At 28.8% G+C, this 23,994-nt stretch overlaps 2 protein-coding genes across 6 annotated transcripts; one reads left to right on the plus strand and one right to left on the minus strand.

The window, feature by feature from the left end:
* The first annotated feature begins 7,005 nt into the window (after positions 1-7,005).
* LOC145945226 (guided entry of tail-anchored proteins factor 1) lies at positions 7,006-9,274 on the plus strand. Of its 3 annotated transcripts, none has more exons than XM_083054091.1 (5): positions 7,006-7,189; positions 7,473-7,638; positions 7,935-8,002; positions 8,661-8,868; positions 9,148-9,274. In XM_083054091.1, the coding sequence occupies exons 1-4, from the start codon at positions 7,121-7,123 to the stop codon at positions 8,847-8,849; spliced, it is 492 nt and encodes a 163-aa protein (XP_082910217.1). In that variant the 5' UTR covers positions 7,006-7,120; the 3' UTR covers positions 8,850-8,868; positions 9,148-9,274. The 3 variants fall into 3 exon arrangements, with proteins under 3 accessions (XP_082910217.1, XP_082910218.1, XP_082910219.1); XM_083054092.1 differs by having other exon boundaries at positions 7,031-7,189; positions 7,428-7,638; XM_083054093.1 differs by having other exon boundaries at positions 7,031-7,189; positions 7,431-7,638.
* A 169-nt stretch (positions 9,275-9,443) lies between these two features.
* On the minus strand, positions 9,444-23,970 carry LOC145945225 (serine/threonine-protein kinase 11-interacting protein). 3 transcript variants are annotated; one of them, XM_083054088.1, is made up of 19 exons: positions 23,839-23,970; positions 22,955-23,515; positions 22,183-22,479; positions 21,835-22,028; positions 20,993-21,296; positions 19,784-20,170; positions 19,209-19,287; positions 18,738-18,912; positions 18,169-18,298; positions 17,949-18,101; positions 16,922-16,999; positions 15,851-15,986; positions 15,230-15,354; positions 13,147-13,275; positions 12,737-12,921; positions 12,489-12,586; positions 11,770-11,972; positions 11,189-11,493; positions 9,444-10,330 (listed from the first exon to the last, which is right to left on the minus strand). In XM_083054088.1, the coding sequence occupies exons 2-19, from the start codon at positions 23,421-23,423 to the stop codon at positions 10,121-10,123; spliced, it is 3,657 nt and encodes a 1,218-aa protein (XP_082910214.1). In that variant the 5' UTR covers positions 23,424-23,515; positions 23,839-23,970; the 3' UTR covers positions 9,444-10,120. The 3 variants fall into 3 exon arrangements, with proteins under 3 accessions (XP_082910214.1, XP_082910215.1, XP_082910216.1); XM_083054089.1 differs by having other exon boundaries at positions 23,934-23,953; XM_083054090.1 differs by lacking the exon at positions 16,922-16,999.
* Positions 23,971-23,994: the final 24 nt, after the last annotated feature.

Raw genomic sequence — 23,994 nt, forward strand, 5'->3', positions numbered from 1 at the left:
ATAATAAGAATAGATCGTTAAACTCTTCATTGGAACGCGCTGTTCATCCATTCTAGAAATCTTCAAAATAATCCCTAGATAATAATCACTAAGCAAATCACTAAGCAACTATTTATAGGCCTAGTTTACATCGAGCACTTGATACGCGTATCAAATAGTATGGCCTAGTTTACATCGTGCACTTGATACGCGCATCTAATAACTAGTACATTGGTTCAGTTGGCTGATCAGCTCAAATTCACTACTTGATATGCGTATCAAGTGCTCGATGTAAACTAGGGCCTAGTTTACACCGATCGTTTGATCAGGGCAGAGAGAAACATGAGAGCGGCCACCGCGATTCAGAGGACGCGTGTACTAATGCGCCCCCTGAGAAAGTGTATATAAACTACGTCGTTACACTCGGTAAAAAGCGTGGTAAATGGTTCGAATCCGTGATATGGTTCATATCCGAACTACTCGGATAAGAACCGAGTTGAAAACTAAACAGATGAGTCAGACAAGGACCAACAATCCATCGCTCTGGCTTTGTCTCACCAACGATGAGCGTCTCGTGGACTCGTGCGGCGGCAGGCACGAGATTTCGTTTTTCGCGCGTACGTTCCACGTAATTCGAGGACAAAATTTTATGACGTTAAACTTTGGGCAATATATAAAAAATTAAATATATATTAAATATAAGGTGTAAAATCAGATTATAAGTTAAATAAAAATTATATCCAGTTTCCTGAGTACATTAAAAAAATTGTTTTCTGACAGTGCACATTAAAAAAAATTGTTGAATTAATTTTGTTTTACATGAATAAATATTCTAATTTGCATAAATAATAAAAAAAAGTGCGAGTAACGGGAATCGAACCCGACTCACAATCAGTAACGTGATAACCACGGACTTAAGTGTACGTACTACGAGTCGGGTTCAATTCCCGTCACTCGCACTTTTTTTTTATTATTTATGCAAATTAGAATATTTATTCGTCAAAACAAAATTAATTCAACAATTTTTTTAATTTGCACTATCAATAAAGCGTTTTATTATTTGTTTCATTTTATATTAAATATAACGTGTAAAATCAGGTTATAAGTTGAATAAAAATTATATCCAGTTTCCTGAGTAAATTAAAAAAATAGTTTTTTGAAAGCGCAAATTAAAATAATTGTTGAATTAAATTTGTTTTACATGAATAAATATTCTAATTTGCATAAATAATAAAAAAAAAAGTGCGAGTGACGGGAATTGAAATAGAAATGAATATTTACATGACTTTAAATGGACAACCTTTAATATTTTACATCGTGAAACACATACTAGGAAAAGAGAGATAGCTGAAATGTTTTATATAAAAAAATTTAACAACACGATTAACCTACATAAAGACACAGAGAATTTAAACCCTATTTATGATAGAATAATAAAGGATGTCTAACTTAGTTCGTTTTTTACCATCTATACGAAACGTTTAGTACAGAGAGAATTGTAACATGTTGAAAAAAGAAAAAAAATTTAAGTAAGGTATGTTTTAATCATTTACTTTATAATAATTGTTGTTTTCAACTTGGTTTGCGCTATGCTTTTATAAAATGATTCCTTCTATATAGTATTATCCTTTAATTTTAGACTTGATAAGGACCTGAACCAAAGGTCGAAACGTAGTCTGTATATTTATATATGATATCGAATTAATAAAGATCTATTAAGCCAGTTGGGTCGTTTACAATAATTGCTTAATTTTATTCTTCACTGGCGACACAAAAATACTCTTATAATTATAATTGTATAATATTGCACTTCGAGGAGACAGTTATCATGACACTTCCGTCATTTGCGCAAAAACAGAAAAAAATACCGAAAAGAACCGTAAACCGAAAATAATTTAACGGTCCGGTTATGGTTCCGGTGTTATAAATTTATCAGAATTTCAATACGGTTTACGGTTTCTGTTCTACTAAAAAAACGGTTATGGAACGGTTATCGGTTTTGGTCCGGGTCCCTGATATATATATATATATATATATATATATATATATATATATATAAAGTATATATACATTATATTACTTTAAAAAATTATTATTAATTTTTATGACATATGAAAATATATTTATATATATATCTATATTATATATACCTATATCTAAATATATTTTTATGTATAATATGAAGTGTTGTTTATTTATGTCATAAAAATTAATAATAATTTTTTAAAGTAATATAATTTAGAAATTAATTTAATTAGAAAAACAAAAAGTAAAAATTTTTAAAAACCGGAACCGTAACCGAAAAAATCATAATTTAAACGGTTTTTTTATTTATCAAAAAACCGAAACTGGAACCGGAACAGTTACTCAATATTTTATTAAACCGTAACCGAAACCGAACCCTAATTTTGTTTCGGTCCGGATCCCTGATATATATATATATATATTGATTACTGATTTAGAGAGATAGATTTATTACTGGATTAATTTATTTACCGAATTTTTTGCATTTATATATACAATGTGTTTGTAGTTGTAAAATTATTGAAATATTTTCAATATTTAAAAATTCTTAAGTATCGCCTTTAAAAATATATATTTTTAATAATTTCTATATATTCCAATAATAATAAATATAAAAAAATATATATATATATACCGATAGACTTGAACTCGAGTTTTCAGGGTGATAGACCGAACACCTTGCATTGAGCTATTTATATGTTATTCATAAGTTCTTTATATTATTCTTTATGCAGCTGATATTTTTATACAGTAACATCAATAAGAAATCAAGATAACACATACTTGTCAATCACATATATATATATATATATACATACATATATATATACATATATATAAACTTATAAATATTTTAAATATTCTTTCTAAATTATACATATAATAATCCTTAAAAAAAATATATATTTTAATATTTAATAAATCATTATTCTATAATTTGAGATACATAATATATGCGAGATACGGCATACAATAAGATACAGTTATTGGAAGATATTGTTAGGAGCAAGATCTAAGATATCGTTATCCTCGTTTTACATATACAGAGAAACAAAGGTAATACGATAGCCGGTTCTTGTTGACATTATCTTTCAATAATCGCATCCGTGTGCTCAACATATTAGTATTTGTGCCTACATGGACGCTACTACATACGCGATGCAAGAGAGACAAAGACAGAACGATTATCTCTCTCCTTGTCAAGCTGTCAGTATGTTACCACGAAAATTTCCCCAGTTCCTTAGATCTAGTGAGAATCGTATCGTCCAGATTTCTCATCAAATAAGTGACATAGCTTCGTGATTTTTTTTTTAATATATTCTTTATGTAATAATGCAATCAGCTAAAGAGCCCGATTTTGCATTTTTGCTCTTAAAAATTTATAATAAATTAAATACGGACTCGCGGCTAACCCAACCTTACCCGTTGCTAACTGCACATTTCCCCAAGTTTATTAAAAAATTTTATTTTCACCTTTTTTTAATAAAATAGCTCTTTAGCTGATTACAGTCGAGCTTACTGATTAAGAATATCGTAAATTTAATGAGATTCATTCAGTATTTTGGCTAAAATCTGGATTATACGAATCCGTAATTCCCGACCGGCCGACAGGTGTCTCCACCGTGTCGCCTGCCGACCCTTAAATATAAGATCGGACTGGGTGCTTTCCAATTAGTGACACAAGTTGACACAAGCTGACACAAGTATCATTCTATCTTTTATTATTCCTGAATGTTGAAAAAAGACAGAATGACGCTTGTGTCGACTTGTGTTAATTTGTGTCACTAATTGGAAAGCACCCACTGTGAATACCGGCCTAGCAGTCCATATTTATATAGTCAAAGGTCTTGAGGAAGGACAAGCAGTGCAGGAACTTGATAAGTTCAATAATGGTGGCGAAATTAATTTTATAAAATTATAAATAGTAATAGAAAGTTAAGTTCTGCGCAAAATAGGGAAAATATTGGGAATAAATATTAAATATTAAAAATAGAAATTATTTAAAAATAAAAGCTAATTTTGTGTATATAAATTTTTTGAAGAAATATAATTAAGAAATAAAGAAAAATTGAAAATTAATGTATTATATTGACTTTTTAGGAGGGACAGAATTTCAAGTTCTTTACAAAGAGATTGATTTTAATTGTGATACTGTAAATTGTACTATAACAAATAAATCAATATTTATTAAATTACATCAAGATACAAATATATGAATAACATTGAAAACAATATAGAAGAAAATATACAAGAAAATGAAAATGATAAAGAAAATATAGAAATATTTGCATGGACGGATGCTAGTACCAAATTATTTTTATGTTTATATAAAGAAAAAATTAATTTAGTTATAACTAGAAAAATTAAAAATAAAAAAGTCTTATGGCATAAAATATCAGGGAGTGATCGGAATAAGCGGTATCGTTTTTTATTGGTCGGCGGCCATTTGTTTAGAAACCGGAAACAGAGAGAGAAAGAGGCGAACGAATAAGAGAGATAGAGGATAGAGTGAGAGTGTAAAACATGAAGAAGTATACTTTCAACAGAAATTATATTTGATTTTATTATAAATTGTACAAATTGGTAAGTAATTATTAAAATAAGAATTTGAAGAAACTTAATACTATATTGAGAAAATATAAAGGAATAATATATAAGCTAGCTAAAGTCATAATAATAATATTTAATATTTAATATTTAATATTTATTTTTATTTTTAATATTTTTAAGGCTATACAACTTTATATAATCTCAATAAAGGAAATTTTAATCTTAACAAATTTTCTTTATTCTTTAACTTACTCTTTACAAACTATCTTTTTATTTTTTCTTTTGTATCCCAGCAAACACGAGTATATAACTGTTATATTGTCATAATAAAACGAAATGTAACACGCAATATAACACGAATGTACAAGGTTATATGCACGTTAGTAGTAATTTCCTACTCATATATATTACAGCTATATAACATTAATGTAACACGTAAATAACATGTTATATAATTTTCTTAAAAATTATATAATACTTACATAACATGTATAAAAATTAGTTGTAATTTCCCATTTATACAAAATTGCAGTGATATAACATAAATATAGCGCGGTATAAGTTATAAAATTGTTATAACATGCAAATATGAAGGTTAGGCACATGTATGTATATGACAAAAGTATTTACAATTAGTTCAATGTAATTAAATATAAAAATAATAAAATTTAAATAATTTATTTTATAAAATTCTTTTATAATATTTAAAAAAAATTGTTTTATAAAATTTTTATTTAAAATTAAAAATTTTATTTATATAAAAATAGTAAACTTTACAGCTTAAATATTATAATATTATGAGCGATTTTCTCTTATTCAGACATTTATTTGTTCGCTTTCTAAGTTTTCGATCATTTCAATATCTGAATTCTCTATTATATCAGAAAAATTAAACTGACAAAAATTAATTATGACATCTTTCTAATCTTAATAGTCATTTTTTGTAAGCTTTATATAATTCTCATGACTGAAATTTAAATACGAGATAGCTAAAGGTGCCTTTTCATACTGACGCTCGACGCTCATTTTTAGCGTCAAAAGACGTCACGTGACCAAAAATAAAGATACCAATTCGTCAATTTTGGTCACGTGACGTTTTTTGACGCTAAAAATGAGCGTTGAGCGTCAGCATGAAAAGGCACCTTAAATCATCGCGCGTCGCATAGCGGTAAATGAAAGAACTAATGATTACTGAATATTGTTATTTTTGGCATATTGCTGTAACATTTCTCATAAAATATTACATATGTTATGTAATATTAAAGTAATGGAAATGTAGCATTTGTTATATAACGTGTAATATTTCAATTATATTGCTGTTATACTGTTATAACCAGTAAATAACAAAGAAATATAACCGTTTTAAAACACAATTATATTGCAGTTACAAAAAAAAATTATGTAACATAAATATTAATAATGTATAACTCGTGTTATATTGCGTGTTACTTCTAGATTATATAATAGTTATATTCTGTTTGCTGGGATTATTCCCAACTGAAATAAACTTCTGATATTACAATTTTATGTAATATATAATATTAATGTAATAACATATTTTTTATTACATATTTTTTATTATGGTCTAACCAAAGACACCGACTCTCGTCGGTGCCAAAGATTTTTAAGAAGTTTTAAATTAATAAAAGAAATGTATTTGTAAACTCACAAAATAAAATATAAAATATTAAAGTAAAATATTTAATAACATTTTTGATAATATTTGTAATAAGTTTGTAAATAATTTTTTAATATTTTATTTTTATAAGAATAAGGCTCTGCGCACAATAGAGAAAATGTTAGGAATAAATATTAAATATTAGGAATAGTAATTATTTTAAAGTGATAAAATCGAAAAGACTGATATACAAATACAAATTCGGATATAATGAGCTCTCATTAGCCTTAGTTAATTAATAAAAGCTCTTTATATACGCGAATTTATATTTGTATATCAGTCTTTTCAATTGTATTATTTTAAAATAACTTCTATTCCTAATATTTAATATTTATTCCTAACATTTCTTTATTGTGCGCAGGGCCTAAATTAGATAAAATATACACATTTACATTGAAACACGTTTGAGTTTTGCCGCTGAACATACCACTTCCGCTTTTGAAACAAATGGCGACAATTAAGGCTGGATTATAGAGGCCGTAAACTTTTTCCGTAACCGTAAATTTAAGGGTCATTCCACAATAGGTTGCAAATGTCCTCGTTGCCAGTTGACAATTGCGAATTGACCAATCAGAGCAAAGCAACTCGTCAGCTAATTGGTCAATCCGCAACTGTCAGCTGGCAACGGGGGTATTTGCAACCTATTGTGGAATGACCCTAAGGATTCAACCAATCGCGTTGCTTGATTCGGCAATGTGATTGGTTGAATCCTTAAATTTACGGTTACAGAAAAAGTTTACGGCCTCTATAATCCAGCCTTTATTCCGATCACTCCCTGGAGGATCACTATACACGGCCAGCTTCCACTCTATCTGATCCTCTTTGGTAGTAGATAGATGTCTGGCTAAAGCGTCAAACAAGAAGAAGAAGAAGAATATATTATTCAAGATGAATTTACTTGTTGTAACTACTTTGAGTTGCATTTTGGACAATATTGCTCCCTTTTTGATTAAATTTGTGAGTATCTTTTAAATCCACATGTTTCCTCATTTTTTGGAATCTATAAATATAAATATATATCTTGTCACATTAATATTTTATAAAGAAGAAATTGCAGATAAATTTAATCATTCACCTTTCATATATTAATTTTTGAAATATTTGTATTAAAATTTGTTCAAAAATTTGTATTTGTTATTTTTTATAAATTTAGATGCTTTAATTATATATTTGTAATTCTGAAATTATTATATAGCAGTTGTGTGTTTCATAGTTCAAAACTCTAATGTATAAAATACAGATATTTTCACATGTGTTTGCACAAAGAAGATACAACGTTGAGTTGCGAAATAAAATGAGCAGTTTAAAAGAGGAAATGGCAAAACTTTCCATAATGAACGAGTTTGCTAAGTATGCCAAGTTCCAACGCAAATATAATCAACTGGAAAGTATATTAAAAGAAAACAGTAAGTTTATTCTTTACTAAATCAACATTGAAAATTATTTTGACGAAATTAGCTAATTTTTATTATTTTTTTGACTAATTTTGTATGAATTTTTAGATTGTAAGAATCAATTTCTTTTAAAAACAGTCAGTTTAATATAAAATAAAAAATATATCTTTTGTAATCTTTAGGAGAATTATATTAAAATATCTACAAAATAATATATATTTTGTTATTACTTGAAAAACTATACACAAAATACTATATGTATTTTTTATATGTATTAATATCTCCTATATGCTTTGTTATTTTTACAGTGAATCAACGATTGAGTTGGAAATTGAAACTGCAAATGTTGTTAACTTATGGTTTTCGTATACTGAATGTACGTAGCTTACTTGCTTTCCTAAGGCTTTTGATCCTTCTTTTGTAGCCTTATTAGATTATGATATCAAAACTGAGAAATTTATACAAATTTTTGCAACTGTGTTGCGGCTTGGGATACTTAGCAAATTTATTGAGACTTTTTTCATTTTATTTTCCAAATTAATTTACTCTATAACTCAACATTATGTCTTTTTTTCAAGTGAGCATAGAGTAATAAAAATATGTATTTTATATAGTAAAATATTATACATTATATATTTTGAAATAAATTAATTTTTTTTCAAATTTATTTGCATAAAATAGACTTTATATTAAAAAATATTTATTTAGTTTTAATTATTTTAATTCAATTTACATTTATTATTCCAGCAAAGATAAATCTTGTAATAATTTATAGTTATCTATTAAATCAAAGATTGTCCTGAACACACATTTTACATTCTATTTTTTCTACTATTCTATCAAATAAATAGTGGGATGTGTTAATTAATATATTAAAATATATAATATAAAAAAAATTTAATTTATAATTTTTTATTAATTTTTTATTCTTCTAACATTATAATCTAATATTTACAGTAAAGGATCAAGATCCTTACTCAAGATATCCAAAGAGTTATTTCATGATTCTTGTTGAAGTTTTATAATGCTTTCAGGGTATATTAATCTTATTACTTTTATATATATATAAAAAAGAACCTGTGATCATTCTATCGGAAGGTGCACTATGGCCAATACAGGATCTCCTGAGCTGGTCGTGTCAACATGAAAATGCTATTTCTCTGTTAGCTTGGATTATGATCGTTCGATTAGGAGTATCTGCGTGCGTAAAACTTCATGTGTGAAACGAGTGAAATATTTCCTGTAAATAAATATCTGTATATTTGAAAAATATTTATTTTTATTATTATAATCAATAAAATATTGTACTATTAAATACTTTGTTAAGAGAAATATTTTTTATGTTGTAAACTATTGATGACTAATTAAGAAAGGATTGAATAAGGGACAGAGATTTTTCTATAAAAAATCTTTTGTAACAATACATTTTACAATTATTATTATTGCAAATTAATAGATAATTAATAATATGTATTTTTTTACATAAAAAGTATTAAAATAGGATATTTTGTCATTTTTAAGGAAAGAAGATTAATAATCGAGAAAGCGGGAGAGGAAAAAAGCATGCTTTAAGATTATACATATATTTATTTATTTACTTTGTTATACAAAATATAATTTACAATATCCTCGCGTTATAAATATCTACAGTAAATACCTGAGTCTTGACTTTATTGTAAAACTCAAAGCATATATTATATCACAGTCAGACATTTACAATCGGATGTGAATAATTAAAATTACGAAATATGTAACAGATTCATGTGTGTACAAATTAATATCATTGAAAAACTTTGGTTAAAAAGTCAGTATGAGAAAAGAAAGTTCAATTAGAAATATTTACAGGTAACAATATTTTTTCTTGTAGCACCATTGAAAATTATTTATATTGATGTTCTATCAATAATCTCTTATCATCAAATCGATTATTTTTCATAGTACTTCAAAATATCTCTGCATGTGTTTTAAAGTAATATATAGTATATTTATAAATCTCAAGTATATTATAAATTTCTTGTAATCAATCAATGCTAAATTTAATATAAAATTTCTAAATTGTTTATACTTGTTAGAATGGCCTTTTGAAGAAAGCCTTCTTGAAAGTAATCATTCTCTAAATTTTACTTTTAACTGGATTTAATAAATTAATATCTGGAAGAAGGACATTATATATTCTTTCTAGTCTTACAATTAGTACCTTTAACTTATATTTTTTTAAATATTTTTTCTGCGCTTTATATTTACCATTTTTACTCACACATATGCATAAAAATATTATTATGCACATGATTAAAACGACATTTTTATTTTGCATGCATGTCATTATTATTATATGATTAAACGATGAGATAATGATTAAACGATAAGAAAAAAGATTTTTTTTATATGTAAGAATAAAGTTTGATTGTGTATAAGACAAAGAAGCTTGTCGCCTTTTCAACTAATGAAAAAAAGAGAAAAAAAAAATCGATAGATTTGATTTTTTATATATTATTTAATCTTCCTCTGCGTCATTTTGTATAACGCGAGAGTTACTTGTAGTAGTTATTTGCAGAGGTATCGAGAATAACTCTTCCCACGAAGGCCGTATAGAACTAATCACAGCTTCGACAGCACTAAGAGAAACGAATTCCAAGTTCCAACTCTCCTCGAGTCCCGCAATCTCATCCAAGAAATTTAAAGTCAGCGTAGTGTCACAATGTTCCTGAAATTATATCGTCAATTAAGGCTCCTGACTCCTCACCGACCATGTTGGAATTGTGACGTCAGAGGCGAGAAAATACATGCTAAAAATTCTTAGATACCATTTGGAAATAAAAAAATATTTCGATGAAACAGCACTTTAGATGGCTTTAGAACATTCTTAAAACCTCGAAAACTATCTTTTTCCCTTTATAATCAATCAACAGCTGTAAAATGACTGTAATATGAGGCCCAGTCCGTCTTTGCACATGCGCAGTTATTCCGCATGACAAAGTCTGATATTACGATCATTTTACGTTGTTGATTGATTGTCAAGGAAAAAGAATAGTTTCCGAGGTATTTTAAAAGTATGCTAAAACTATCTGACGTAGTGTTTCATCGAAATATCTTTTCATTTAAAAATGGCATCTAAGAATTTTCAGCGTGTGCTTCCTCGCCTCTGACGTCACAATCTAACATGGCTGCAGCGAGGATCCAGGAGCCTTAATTATCAAATAGATAAATAATAACACAGGGCAAAATTCTCTACGAAGTACGATAGTATGTTTCCCGAAGATTTTTTCGCGCTGAACACGATGCCGTTGTCTGAATTTACCTAGCACGTCAGTATTTAAAATAAATTGTGGTATGAGCCAAAATGGCATTTTTGGCCATTTTTAACATTTTTTTGCGCCAAAAAGAAAACTGGTTTCTAAATAAACTTAATAGCATCTTAAAGTATAATCCAAAAGCTTCCAAATAAATTTTGATTTATGATCGTACGTGAATTCATTGCAAATCCTAGTCCTATAACAACTCCTGACTTCTTTTCTTCAAATTATGGCTGTTTCAATTTTATAAATTGTCGAAAACTACTGACTATTGCAATCAAATTGCTCATTGTTTGCTCCCTAGCAATCAGAGGCGCTTCATCACTGCCTGGTATAAGCCATTGAACATTGTCCTCCAGTATCACCAGTATCGCATTCGTCAATATCAATCCAGATAATTTAAGCTTGGTGATGACATTTTGATATTTCAGAACGGCGGAGGAAAATAGCGCCAGCAATCGTACGACATCTCCGGCCTGATAGTTGCCAGTACTCCGTAATAAATCATGCATTGTAACGCTGAAATACTCCGGAATGGAAAATTCTACCTCGCAACTTGGAGGCAATTGCAGATCTGTAAACAGAAAAGCACTATAACTCACGACATGAAAGTTATTGTTACTTATACAATTATTTCTGCAATTAATTAAATCTCGTTACACTAAACAAAGATGTGTCTATTTTGCATTTTCAAATGGAAAGATTCCAATTATTTGACATTTTCTATTTCAAATGGGTTTGGATACCCATTTTACACATCTCTGGCGCTAGACAAGGTGATTCACGAGATTTTAAAACTTCTCTGGTGAATTAGCCTGTATTTATCGTTGTTAGAAGATATTTTTGTTACCTGTGACGTAAAATAAGAAGTTCGATGTTCTTTGGAAATCTTGCAGAATGCAAAGTATTGTAATAGCGGAAAGTTCTTTACTGGTCTTACTAGGTTGTTGTAATTCAATCAAAATACCCTGCTTAAATGGCAGCGATACGAAAGATCTTAATCTGTCCGTCGTCCAACTAATTTCCTTGTGAAGCCAACGCTGTGGATCCTCCCTGTCGTAATTTTTTTTGTTTATTTATAACTTCTTTACATTTTTCTATTATACAATTAGATAAAAAAGCTTTTCGGGAATTTAACGGATCAAAAAAGAGAAAATCAATTTTTTTTACGCATATATATTTTATATATTTCATTGAAATATATATTAGGATATTTATGTATCAATATCCTATAATTTTTTATATTTTATATATATATATCAATAAAATATGTAAAAAAAAGAAAAATCAATTTCCTCTTTTTTTGATCCATTAAATTTCTGGAAAGCTTCTCATACAAAATTTTGTGGATATTTTAGAGATGGGTCTTTCTTTAGAAATTAATTAAAAAAGAAGTTGCTCTAAAAATATATACCTCTCTCTTTTTAATCGGGTCCAAAGTCTACTATAAGGAAGAGAGAGCCTCGTTCCAGAAGAAGGTAAATAATCTTTAAACTTATAATTCTTTGGACTTTGGACACTCAAATTTGATTATCAAGTGAGAAAATTTATATTATAAGCAGGACTTACCCTTCTGGCCCATGAATTCTAAGAATATAAACTTTAGATGTAGATAATACTAAACATCCAGAAAATGTCTCTTGCATAGACTGCATCAAAATCTCTGTCTATATATATATATGAGAAACAAAAATATATAATTTCAATTATATGATTCTAATTAATAACATCAACTAATAAACATTTCAGTTTGAACTTATTGTTAGAGAGACTTGCTACATGCAATTAATTGAATAAAAAAAAATGATATCAAGTACCTTGAGAAGAAACACTAACTCTTCGTTCTCGTGCTCGAATATATTTAAGATTATATGCAGCTTAATTCTGTGATCTATACTACTGAAATCAGTATAAGAATATTGCACATTGCTACCAAAGAAGCTCAAAGCTTCTTCGCCTCTCAATATTTTGTTGCTGCCAATTTTGATGCTCTGAAGTAAACCTGAAAGTGATACAACAATACATAAACATTGCAGAAATACTGATATTTAACATTACAGTATGACAAATGATTCCAAAGGGTTATATTGATCATATTGATAAAAAATGAAGCTAAAACTTAAGCGGAAACAAGACAATTACCCTTGCCAGCTTCTTTTATTCATATATGATTAAATATTTTTAATATTATACGATAGTATATGAGTTACAGATTCATTGACTTTACCTCCCAGCATTGAAGTCAAGTTCGCAGAAGCAGGCGTTATTTCTTTCTCACTGCCATGGGATTTCGTATCACTCGTTAATTTGGCCAGTTTATTTTCATATGCTGTGCATATGCTATCTGTCAGCGAACCTGTAAAATAAAACTGGCTTTACAAATTACCATATTAAAGTGGAAATTCATTATTTGTATACCTATAATGCACGTTACACGAACAAAAGTTACAAACAAATTCTTTCTTATATATATTTAATTTTTTATTATATTACTTGATTTTTATGATACACTTTAAAAAAAAAAAAAAAAGGGAACACTTTTCCTATCCTAAAAATTATGCTATTTTCAAACCGGTGAAACTCGGCGAAAAATCATCGTAGACTAAAAATTAAAAACGAATTTTGAAGCTTGAAGTTTTAACTTTAACGTGGAATCGGTGGTTTTTACAAATTTTTTATATTTCCGTTCTGTGCTTTAAAAAAAGGACACATTGTTTTGTTCCTTAAAATTACATATTTTTGACACTCTAAATCTCGATAAAAATATTTTTCTCGAAAACTTCTACTAAAGTTTCATAAACTACAACATTTTGCCTACAAAATGCTATTTTTAAAATTTTCCTACGATTTTTTTTAACCGATGAGTTACACGATTTTAAAAACAAATCTATATTTTTTAGATACGATGTCGATACTCGGCGAAAAATCATCGTAAACAAAAACTTAAAAAAGCATTTTAAAGCTTGCAGTTTTAACTTTAATACGCTGTCGGTGGTTTTTCAAAATCTTTTTAATTTATTTGTTCTGTACTAAAAACAAACATATAGTTTTGCTCCTTAAGGTTCCTGGCTCCTCGCCGACCATGTCGGAATCGTGACGTCAGAGGCGAGAAAGCACATGCTAAAAATTCTTGCGTGCCATTTTTAAATAAAAAGATATTTCAATAAACCAATACTACAAAATTCTTTGGCACACTTGTAAAATTGTCCGTAAACTATCTTTTTCCCTTTATAATCAATCAACAACTGTAAAATGACCGTAATATGAAGTCCAAGCCGTCTGGTCTTTGCGCATGCGCAGTCATTGCACATGACGAAGTCCGATATTACACTCATTTTACGGTTGTTTATTAACTGTGGGATTTATTAACAAGGGAAAAGCATAGTTTTCGGACAATTTTATAAGTGTGCTAAAGAGATTTGTAGTGTTGTTTCATCGAAATATCTTTTTATTTAAAAATGGCACGCAAGAATTTTCAGCGTGCATTTTCTCGCCTCTGACGTCACAATCCAACATGGCCGCGGCGAGGATCCAGGAGCCTTAAAAATACGTATTTTTGACACTTTGCTCGATAAAAAAATTTTTCTCGAAAAAATTCTACTCATGTTCCATAAATTACAACATTTTACCTACAAAACGCTATTTTTAAAATTTTCAAGATTTTTTTTACCAAATTATTGATTTTGAAACTAAATCTGTATTTTTTAGAAATGATGTCGATACTCGGCGAAAAATCATCGTAAATAAAAAATTAAAAAAGCATTTTAAAACTTTAAGTGTTAATTTTAACGCGTTGTTGGTGATTTTACATTTTTTATTTTTCTTTTTCTGAAAAATACAGCTTTAGTTATAAAATTGTATAACTCGGTAAAAAAAAAAATCATAGGAAAATAAAAAAAAGTGTTTTGTAGGCAAAATGTTGTAGTTTATGAATTTCAATAGAAATTTTCAACGTCAAAAATATGTAATTTTAAGGAACAAAATAATGTGTCCTTCTTTAAAACATAGAACGGAAAGATTAAACAATTTCTAAATACCACCGATTGCGCGTTAAAGTTGAAATTTCAAGCTTCAAAATGCGTTTTTAATTTTTAATCTACGATGATTTTTCGACGAGTTCCGGTTAGAAAATAGCCTAATTTTTACGATAGGAAAAGTGTTCCCTATTTTTTTAGTAGTGTATTTAATTTTTTGTTTCTTTTACAAATGGATTTTTAATTTTAATGAAAAAAGATCTAAATACGAGCCGTAATTATATTAAATATTAATTATACGTAATATAGAGAAGGTAAGATAAAATAAATACAAACCCGAAGAACTACTTTCCGTCAAGCCTGCCATCACTGGTGTCGCATCTGGAATTGTTATTAAGGAAGGAGCGATCGCAATACGCCTTTCCTCCATTGAACGTTTCCGACTTGGTGTGATATTTGTCCTGCACCAATAAATATTATAATGAAATATTAGTTTAAACATGAGACTGCTTTTAATTGTTTTTAAAAACATTTATTGCCCCTAATACCTGCGCTTGGTTCTTATATTAGCCTTTTTTATATTTGATTTTGTATTTATATATCAAAACCTTTTCAATTTATTATTTTTACATTTGGTATCATTCTTTTTTCTATGGAGTAGTATTTTGATAGGAAATAAACTTAAAAAGAAAAAACTTAAAAAATTTAAAATTTTGAAGAAGTGTAAAGTGACTGTTCTGCCCTCTGGCGGTAAAAAATCAAAAAGCTAAGCAACGTTTCAGCTACAAGTCACTGTATCTGCAGTCTCTAGCAGAGTCTCTAAAAATCAAATTTTCTTATTGGATATCGGATGTCGTACGTCGGACATTGGAGGCAGTGTAAATCCTTCATAACACAGCATATTTGTGTAACGAATGAATTGTATAGAACATAATCATAAACACTGACTATACTAACTTTAGCGTTTCATCTAAAACCTCGATGCTGCTCTGACTTGGATTGCTGATTATCTCTATGTCGCTTTCGTATTTCTTTGTCAAAGCATTTGTAGACGGCGTGAACTCGTTTGATTCTTCCAAACTCGTCGCTGAACCTGATATTGATAAATATTAATTAAACAAAAAAAAAAAAAGAAAAAAAAAGATTAGTAATGTGTTTCGTCGCTTTTTATATCTTCTAAAAATTTAAAAAGAAAAAATATATATACAGAGTGGTCCACCGAAAACGAAACAGACATGTTTTTAGGGTAAAATTTTTAGGGTGAAATTAACCCCTTTTTTGGGGTTGAAGTTAGGTGAACGAAAATAGCCAATTAATATGTCCTTCTTGAAAACAAAGTTGACCTGTCCGAGCGTTTTATGAACAAATAGTTAAATGCCAAAAAATATGTCTGTTACGTTTTCGGTGGGCCCTGTTTATATATGTATACATATATATAAATTTAAGAGAGATTTTAAATTAAAGATATAGTTTTTCTTTTTTTAATGTAATGTACATTATAATATTTCTAAATATAAAAAAATTAGAAATTAGACGCTTGTAGCACTAAAGAGAGAGAGAAAAGTTAAAGTAATATAAAAGAATAATATATGTCCAAATTTTTTAAAAATTAAAATGTTTAACTCAGCCACCGAAACTTCTTTTAAAACTTGTTTTTAAATAAGAAGATAAAAAAGGAAAGATTCAATTTTCGGCGGCTGAATAATTAATAAAGAATATGTAGAGAAAAAGAAGGCAGAAAAGAGAGAGGAGTTGGAAGTAGGCAAAAAAAAAAGGAGTAGGACAAGAGATAGAGAGGAACAGAGAAAAAAAAAGAAATAAAGAAAAAGGAGAAAAAAGAGAAAAAAAAGAAAAAAAGTAAAAAAGGAAAAAAAAGAAAAAGGATGAAGAAAATAGAGACAGAAGATGAAATGAAGAAAAGAAAAGGAAGAGAAGAAAAGCAGAAAATAAAGAGAGAGAAAGAAAGAGAAAGAGAGAGAGTAAGAGGAAGTAGAATGCTATAACATAATTATTGTGGCTGAAGCTTACAACAGATTTGAGCTTGGATATGAGAGTCGGAGTGCACCAGAGAAGTGGTGACGGATTTAGCTCCACCCTCCATTCCACCTGCACCGGTTATTAGTATGTTATAGTTAAACCCATTAAATGTGATAAAATACAAATGCGCGCGCGTTGCCATGCGTGTCCATGTATATATCACATATATTAATATACACAATAAACTATATCATTAGAACGCATTTGCAATCACACTCGATTAACTTAACGAAAAATTGTCAAAATTGGAATTTAATTCTTTTAGATAAAGTCAAGTAATTATTGTCAGGCAAAACAAACGCTTTGTACGAGTTGTACAGTGTTCCATAATTAAATTTCAAAATATTAATAAGACTATAAACGAAGTTTTCTTTAATGCAAGAAAATAAAGCAAAAGTCTATTATTATTTTGATTGCTTATAAATCAAAAATTGTGTGTCTCGTTATTTTGGTATTCAGATTTTTAATTCTATTTTACCTTTAAAATATGTAGTATTTTGTAGTTATTAAAATGATACAGATATGATTATTAGAGTATTGTGAGACACCATGTATATACAGGTGATTCATTTTTAATCTTAATAGGCAAATTCTTCAAAAATATGCAATTTTAGAAAAAGATTCTGAATAAAAGTTGTATGTTGTAGAGGACGTAGAATGACTCTAATTTGTGACTTTTTCGATGATTTTACTTCAATACTTTTATGCACAAAATAACGAGGAATCAATTGATGTAAAGAAAACACAATTATTTTTAAGAAAAAATGTATAATTTGTAATGAGCAGTTATAACTTATTTTATTTGGAAAATCTTTTTGTAAAATTGCATTATATTTTCAAAGTATTTGCTTGTAGAAATTAAAATAAATCACCCTGTATAGATGAAATTTAATATTACGTATCAAACAAATTTCAATGCAATATCAAGATATTAAGCACTGTACAGCCCGTGTATATTTTCGTCAATTCACTCTCTTATTAAAGGACTACAACATGTTACAATCATAAAGAAGCTTACCGATACTGGAAAATGATTCAGAATGTTGCAAGTTGACTCTTGCAGAATTCTCCGTCAGCTGATTCTTCGCCATCTGATTATTCATGCCAGATGGATTCTCTATTTCGATGACCAAACTGCTGTCACAAGTGGGACACTTGAGTTGCTTCGTACCTGAAGAAGGCACGATTTTCATAATTATTTTCAAGAATGTACCACTTCGTCAGTAACAAATACAAACCTGTCATCGACTTAACAACCGTCACATATTCCATATCCTGCGAGAATTGTGTCGAGCATTTCATACATTTAAAAACCTGCAGCAGTATCGGCCGCATTTCAATTTGCTTGTTGATGATTGTCACGATTTTCTGAAAACAGAAAGAATCTTCAGCTATTATATCAGGAGAAGAATTTAGAACATTCTTAAAATACCTTGAAAACTATCTTTTTCCTTTTATAATCAATCAACAATCAACTGTAAAATGACCGTAATATGAAACCCAGTCCGTCTAGTTTTTGCGTATGGGCAGTCATTCCGCATGACAAAGTCTGATATTACGATCATTTTACGGTTGTTGATTGATTGTCAAGGAAAAAGAAGTTTCCGAGGTATTTTAAAAGTGTGCTAAAACTATCTGAAGTAGTGTTTTATCGAAATATCTTTTCATTTAAAAATGACAGCTAAGAATTTTCAGCGAGTGTTTTCTCTGACGTCACAATCTAACATGGCTGCGGCGAGGAGCCAGAAGCCTTAAGACCCTGTATTATACACTGTAAATAGTATCTACACGTTTTTTTCTTCAGTACCTTCGCATCTTCCAATTCCGCAAAATATCGCCTGTATTCTTTATCTTTTCTAGTAGTATCAAAAATAATGTCGACCGTGGGTGGATCACTCTTGCCTAAAACGCAAGACAGAATCGAACTTGTCGACCAGTAAAACTTTACTTTTCCAGTCATGGTATCCATTTCTTTAATCTTTCTACAAAAGTTGCAATAAAATTTAATTTTATATTATATGCAGTCAAAATAAAAGTAATCTAAAGATTCGTTCGGTTTGATTCTAAGTGTTTGATTAACTAATCAGAGCAAAGGAAATCTTTGGTCCTTTTCGTCTCGATTGGTCAACAAACAAATGATAAAAAATTTTATAGCAATTTCAAACAAAAAACACTGGTTATTCTTAGAAAAATAGCAATTATTAAATTATAATTTTCAATTTTTTCCAAGTATATAAGTAGAATTCCACTGTGATTACACAGGACAGATGATACTTACTCGGGGGTTAGCATTAAAAATATAGTCTCCAACTCATTATCATTTTTTCTTTTCTGAACGGTATATAAATCTCCAGTTTCTAAGACAAAATAAAAAAGAATTTAAGATTTATTGCACCACATTATTTAGTATCCAACTGACGAGAAAGTGGGCTAGCCACGATTAGCAAAAAAAGCGCAGATTCTTTTACTTTGAATGATAATTCAATCATTAATTTGAAAAATGTACATTTCGGTCCCTAATTGGACCGAAAGTTGTAGGATTTCGAGGGAAAAACAAGTTGGCATTATTGACTTTTCTAAAAGTCAATTTTCAAGATTGCCAACTTCTTTCTCTCTCGAAATCCTACAACTTTTGTTTGACATTTTTCTCTAAAATACATTGTTCAAGAGATATTTTGCTGTGTAAGTTAAAATGGGACACCCTATATATTATTATTCTATAAATGCATTATATGTATATTATACATATATGCCAATCTATAAACTCTCATTAGAGAAAAAAGAATCTGTGCTTTTCTTGCTATTCGCATTTGGCTCTTGATAACCAATTTTCCTGTTAGTTGAATATTTTACCTTCACTAGGATCATCTGTGACTGTAGAATAATGAACCATTTGTGTTTCCAAAGTGTATATTTTATCTGAGATTTCTTCATTCTGAGGAATATTTTCATCATCTTCCATATATTCTGCAATTTCTTGTGATTTAGGCTCATTGGACAATTCTTTCTCTTTTTTATACATTGTACAAATTTGATTATCATGATCAACAGACAATGCTACATTAATGTCAGCCAAAGTCTTGTCATCAAACATTTGTGACGTTGGAAGTTGTTCAAAACGAAGACCCATAATATCTTGAACGGAGGTTCCCGCGTGACTGCTCAGCCAATTATTCTCGCCGAACTTTTCTCGCAGATCTAAGATGCGCTTTTTTGTCTCCAAATGATCCTTCGATGACTCTACAAAAACGAATATATAAGTTAATTGAACATTATAAAAAATATATGCCATTTTATTACCATACTTTCTGTTACTATTAATTATTTAATATGTTTTAATCATTTATTACACAATAGTGTTTTACTATATTATATTATTATATTCTTTATTATAATAATAACATAATTATAATAGTATAATTATGTTAATAAAACTTTCTATTATATTAAGGCTCCTGCATACTCGATTGCCAAGTCCGTAAAATTTGTACGACAGCGCCACATTTGGCAAAACTATAAACTATTAAGCGTGAAAATGACATAAATTATTCTTGCGACTTACAGCGTCATTTATCATTTTAGTGCAGTGTTTCTATTTTTAAAGTAATTGTTATAGTGTTAAAATATACCGAAGACTCTCATTTTGTTATAATTTAATATGTAAAAGCAAATATTTATTTCATTTCGATACCTGTCAAACAGCTGGTTTTCGTTCTTGATTAGGCTCAATTCAATTCAACATATACAATGTTATTTATTGCTTACCCAAACAAAAGGATACTTTACAAGTCGGTTCTATCGGTTACAAACCCTATTTTTTTGAATAACATTTTTATTTTAGCGTAAGTCGCAAGAATTTTCATGGTATATTTTCTCGCTTCTGACGTCATCAATTCAAGATGGCTGCAGTGAGTATGCAGGAGCCTTAATAATCTTTATTATAAATTTAATTATAATATAATTATATATTATAATAATATAATATATTCTATTATAATTTTATCAGTTATATTTATTACTATTGTATTCTAATAAAAAAAATATATTTTTTGCTACAATTACCCAAATGAGAAGAGGCAACCACATCAGGCAGTCTCTTAAATTCCCCCTTTTCCTGATCAATTTCATCGATAATCGCCTCTTTCACGTTCGGCTTCCTTTTACTTTTTGTTACGTTCTTTTCTAAATTTTCAGATAATGATGTTACTGGATGATTCGATCTATTTTCATTGGATTCATATGTATCGACGCACACAGATACTGAGCTGGTCAGAGATATGGATTGATTCCCATGTATCGTGAAGACCCGATTTTCTGCCACGAGGGACCTTTCTGACTTCGAAAGCGATAGACGATCTAAAACAAACTGCCAGAGTTTACTCAAACTCATGTCATATTGTATAATTAATAATTAATTATATATAACATATAATAAAATTAATTATAATATATATAATATATAATAAAATTATATATATATATATGTATATACAGGGTGTCCCATTTTAATGTCCCACCCCAAATAACTTTTATTTTTGATTGTAGAAAAAAATGTTTCAGACAAAAGTTGTATGGTTTCGAGGAGAACACAAGATGGTGCCATTAGTTTAACCTTGAATAGTTGCTTGAAGGTCACCTTCAATTTCTTAAATGGAACTACCTACTTTTTATTACATATTCTTCTAGCTTACATCGAGAGCTTTCCAAACCTCTATAATTAAGTACCTTTTCGCGTTAAGTACTTTTTAAGTTATAAGGCAAGATCGGGGCACGATCCGTGCTTTTGATCTTGCCTTGACACCCTGTATATATATATAATTAAATATAATTAATAATTACAGAATCAATACTGGCTTTCTGCGTTCTACAATTTTCGACTTATATATTTATTGTCATGTAAATACCTTGCTATCCGACAGACTCGGATGTAAATGTTTTATAGATAGTATTCGATGTTTTGGATGGTAAGATAAAGGATTTCCTTCCAAAGATAGCCACAACAAAGTAGACATTTTTTGTAGCAGCCAGAGAACCGAATGTTCCGTTAAACAATTATACGATAAGTCTAATTCTGTCAAACATTCCAAACCTTGAAGACCTGTCCAAAATTTGAGTTATTTTCACTTTTTGTGTATTCATAGTATTAGATTTAAAAATTATATTTAATGGAAAAAAATATGGCATAAACAGTTTTATATTATTCAAAAATAGAACTTTCAAGCAATATGTCGTTATTGCAAATAATAACTAACCATTAAGGTTGTCAATGTAGTTATTCTTCAATACTAATATTTGTAATGAATGTAATGCTGCCTTATTGAATAGAGGTACTTCTTCTAGTCTATTGTAGCCCAGATTAACATGTTTCAAGTTCGATAAGCAGGATATCTCCTTTGCGTTAGTTATCATATTATGATTCAAGTCCAATATTTGAAGCCAGGGAGCCAATTCTAATGATTCATCCAAACGTTCAAGAGCATTATGAGGCAATACTAAATGTCTCAAGGATGCCCACACAAACCCAATGCCAGCATCACCTCCACATGCGGCTATAAATTAAAATTATATAACTCATGGGAAAGTCAAGAAAACTCTTAACTAATAAATATGGTTGGATATGTCAAAACCTACTTTTGTTTAAAAAAAGATCGGTTTCCATTTAAAAAAAGTATTGATAGCTTTTTCCTAGAGGGCGCTTTTCAAGGACATTTGAAGGTCATTTTGTTTTTTAAAATGGAATTGCTCTAATTTTTTTATACAAATCGATTCCTCGCAATATTCGGCATAAAAAGTTATGAGAGTAAGATGGCCAAAAAATGAATAGTTTATATGATATTTTATACTTCAATTTGATATAATTTTACATAAACTATGAAATATTCATTTTTCAATAATCTTATCTCAATATTATATTTTTTATGCACAAAATAATGAGAGGAATCAATTAGTGTAAAGAAAACATGGTTGTTCTATAATCTATTTAAGATTTTTAAAAAATAAAATTTAAAAAAATAAAAAACAAACCTAATAATTGATATATCGTAGATACTCCCTTCTTGCCAGCACATACAATGCTTTCCAATTGTCCCCTGACACTTTGTAAGCCTTTTAATAATTCGATAGACACCTTCCTTAACTCCAAATACCTCAGATGTCTAAATTTGGAGATGTCAATGATAATTCTGACGTCAGGGGAACAATGTGTTACTTTCAAACTTATAGTTTTCTGCACAAAGTCGTGTAAAAATTTTATATCACGAAATATATCTATTTTGGAACTATTGCAAACATGAAATGAAGAATCCAAATCTTCAGATTCCAATACAATCAGCGAGAATGCTTCGTTGAGACTGTGTAATAGTTTTGTTGATAGGGAAAGCTTGCTTGCGGCACTCAAGATCATGTCGCCATTCTGGCGAAGAAGCTTCACCAGTTGCATTATCTCCTGCATATTTACTATATCCTGCGAGTGGTTTGACATCGTATCGTTCATTTGTTATTGTTATATAAACTCTCTCTATACTGCGTTACTTAATTATTGCATTCGCACAAGAATACACTTTTTTAATATGATTTCATGTTAAACTGAAATAAAAAACAATATATATGTCAAATATTACTTTAAAACATTGAATGATTTTTAACATTTATAGGTTATAAGTTAGAACAAATTTTAGAAAAAATGTTTAGTTTTTTTCGTGAGTGACGTTAATTTATCTTGCAAACCTTGGGTTTAATATAAAGAAGACATCGAAAAAGTGTATCTTCATCAAAATCTACGCGGAACGAATAAAACTAAACATTCATCAATTAATCATATGTAAATAAAATTAAAAAGTTATAATCAGCTTAATGACAACAACAATAATAATAATAATAATAAATAATTAAATATATCATATTCATACCATGTTATAATTAAAAATTGTTAATAAAATGAAAGTGGTGATATTTATCTTATATCTGCTTATATTTATCCTAATATTTATCTATTCTTTTATACCTACTAAAGGCCGTATTACACATTACACTAGTAGTTCGGTTGACAGTTACGAACAGTGTTG

This window comes from Prenolepis imparis, unplaced genomic scaffold, assembly GCF_030444845.1.
Source record: "Prenolepis imparis isolate NDT839.2.m4 unplaced genomic scaffold, iyPreImpa1.0 SCAF_14, whole genome shotgun sequence".
Classification (NCBI taxonomy): Eukaryota; Metazoa; Arthropoda; class Insecta; order Hymenoptera; family Formicidae; genus Prenolepis; species Prenolepis imparis.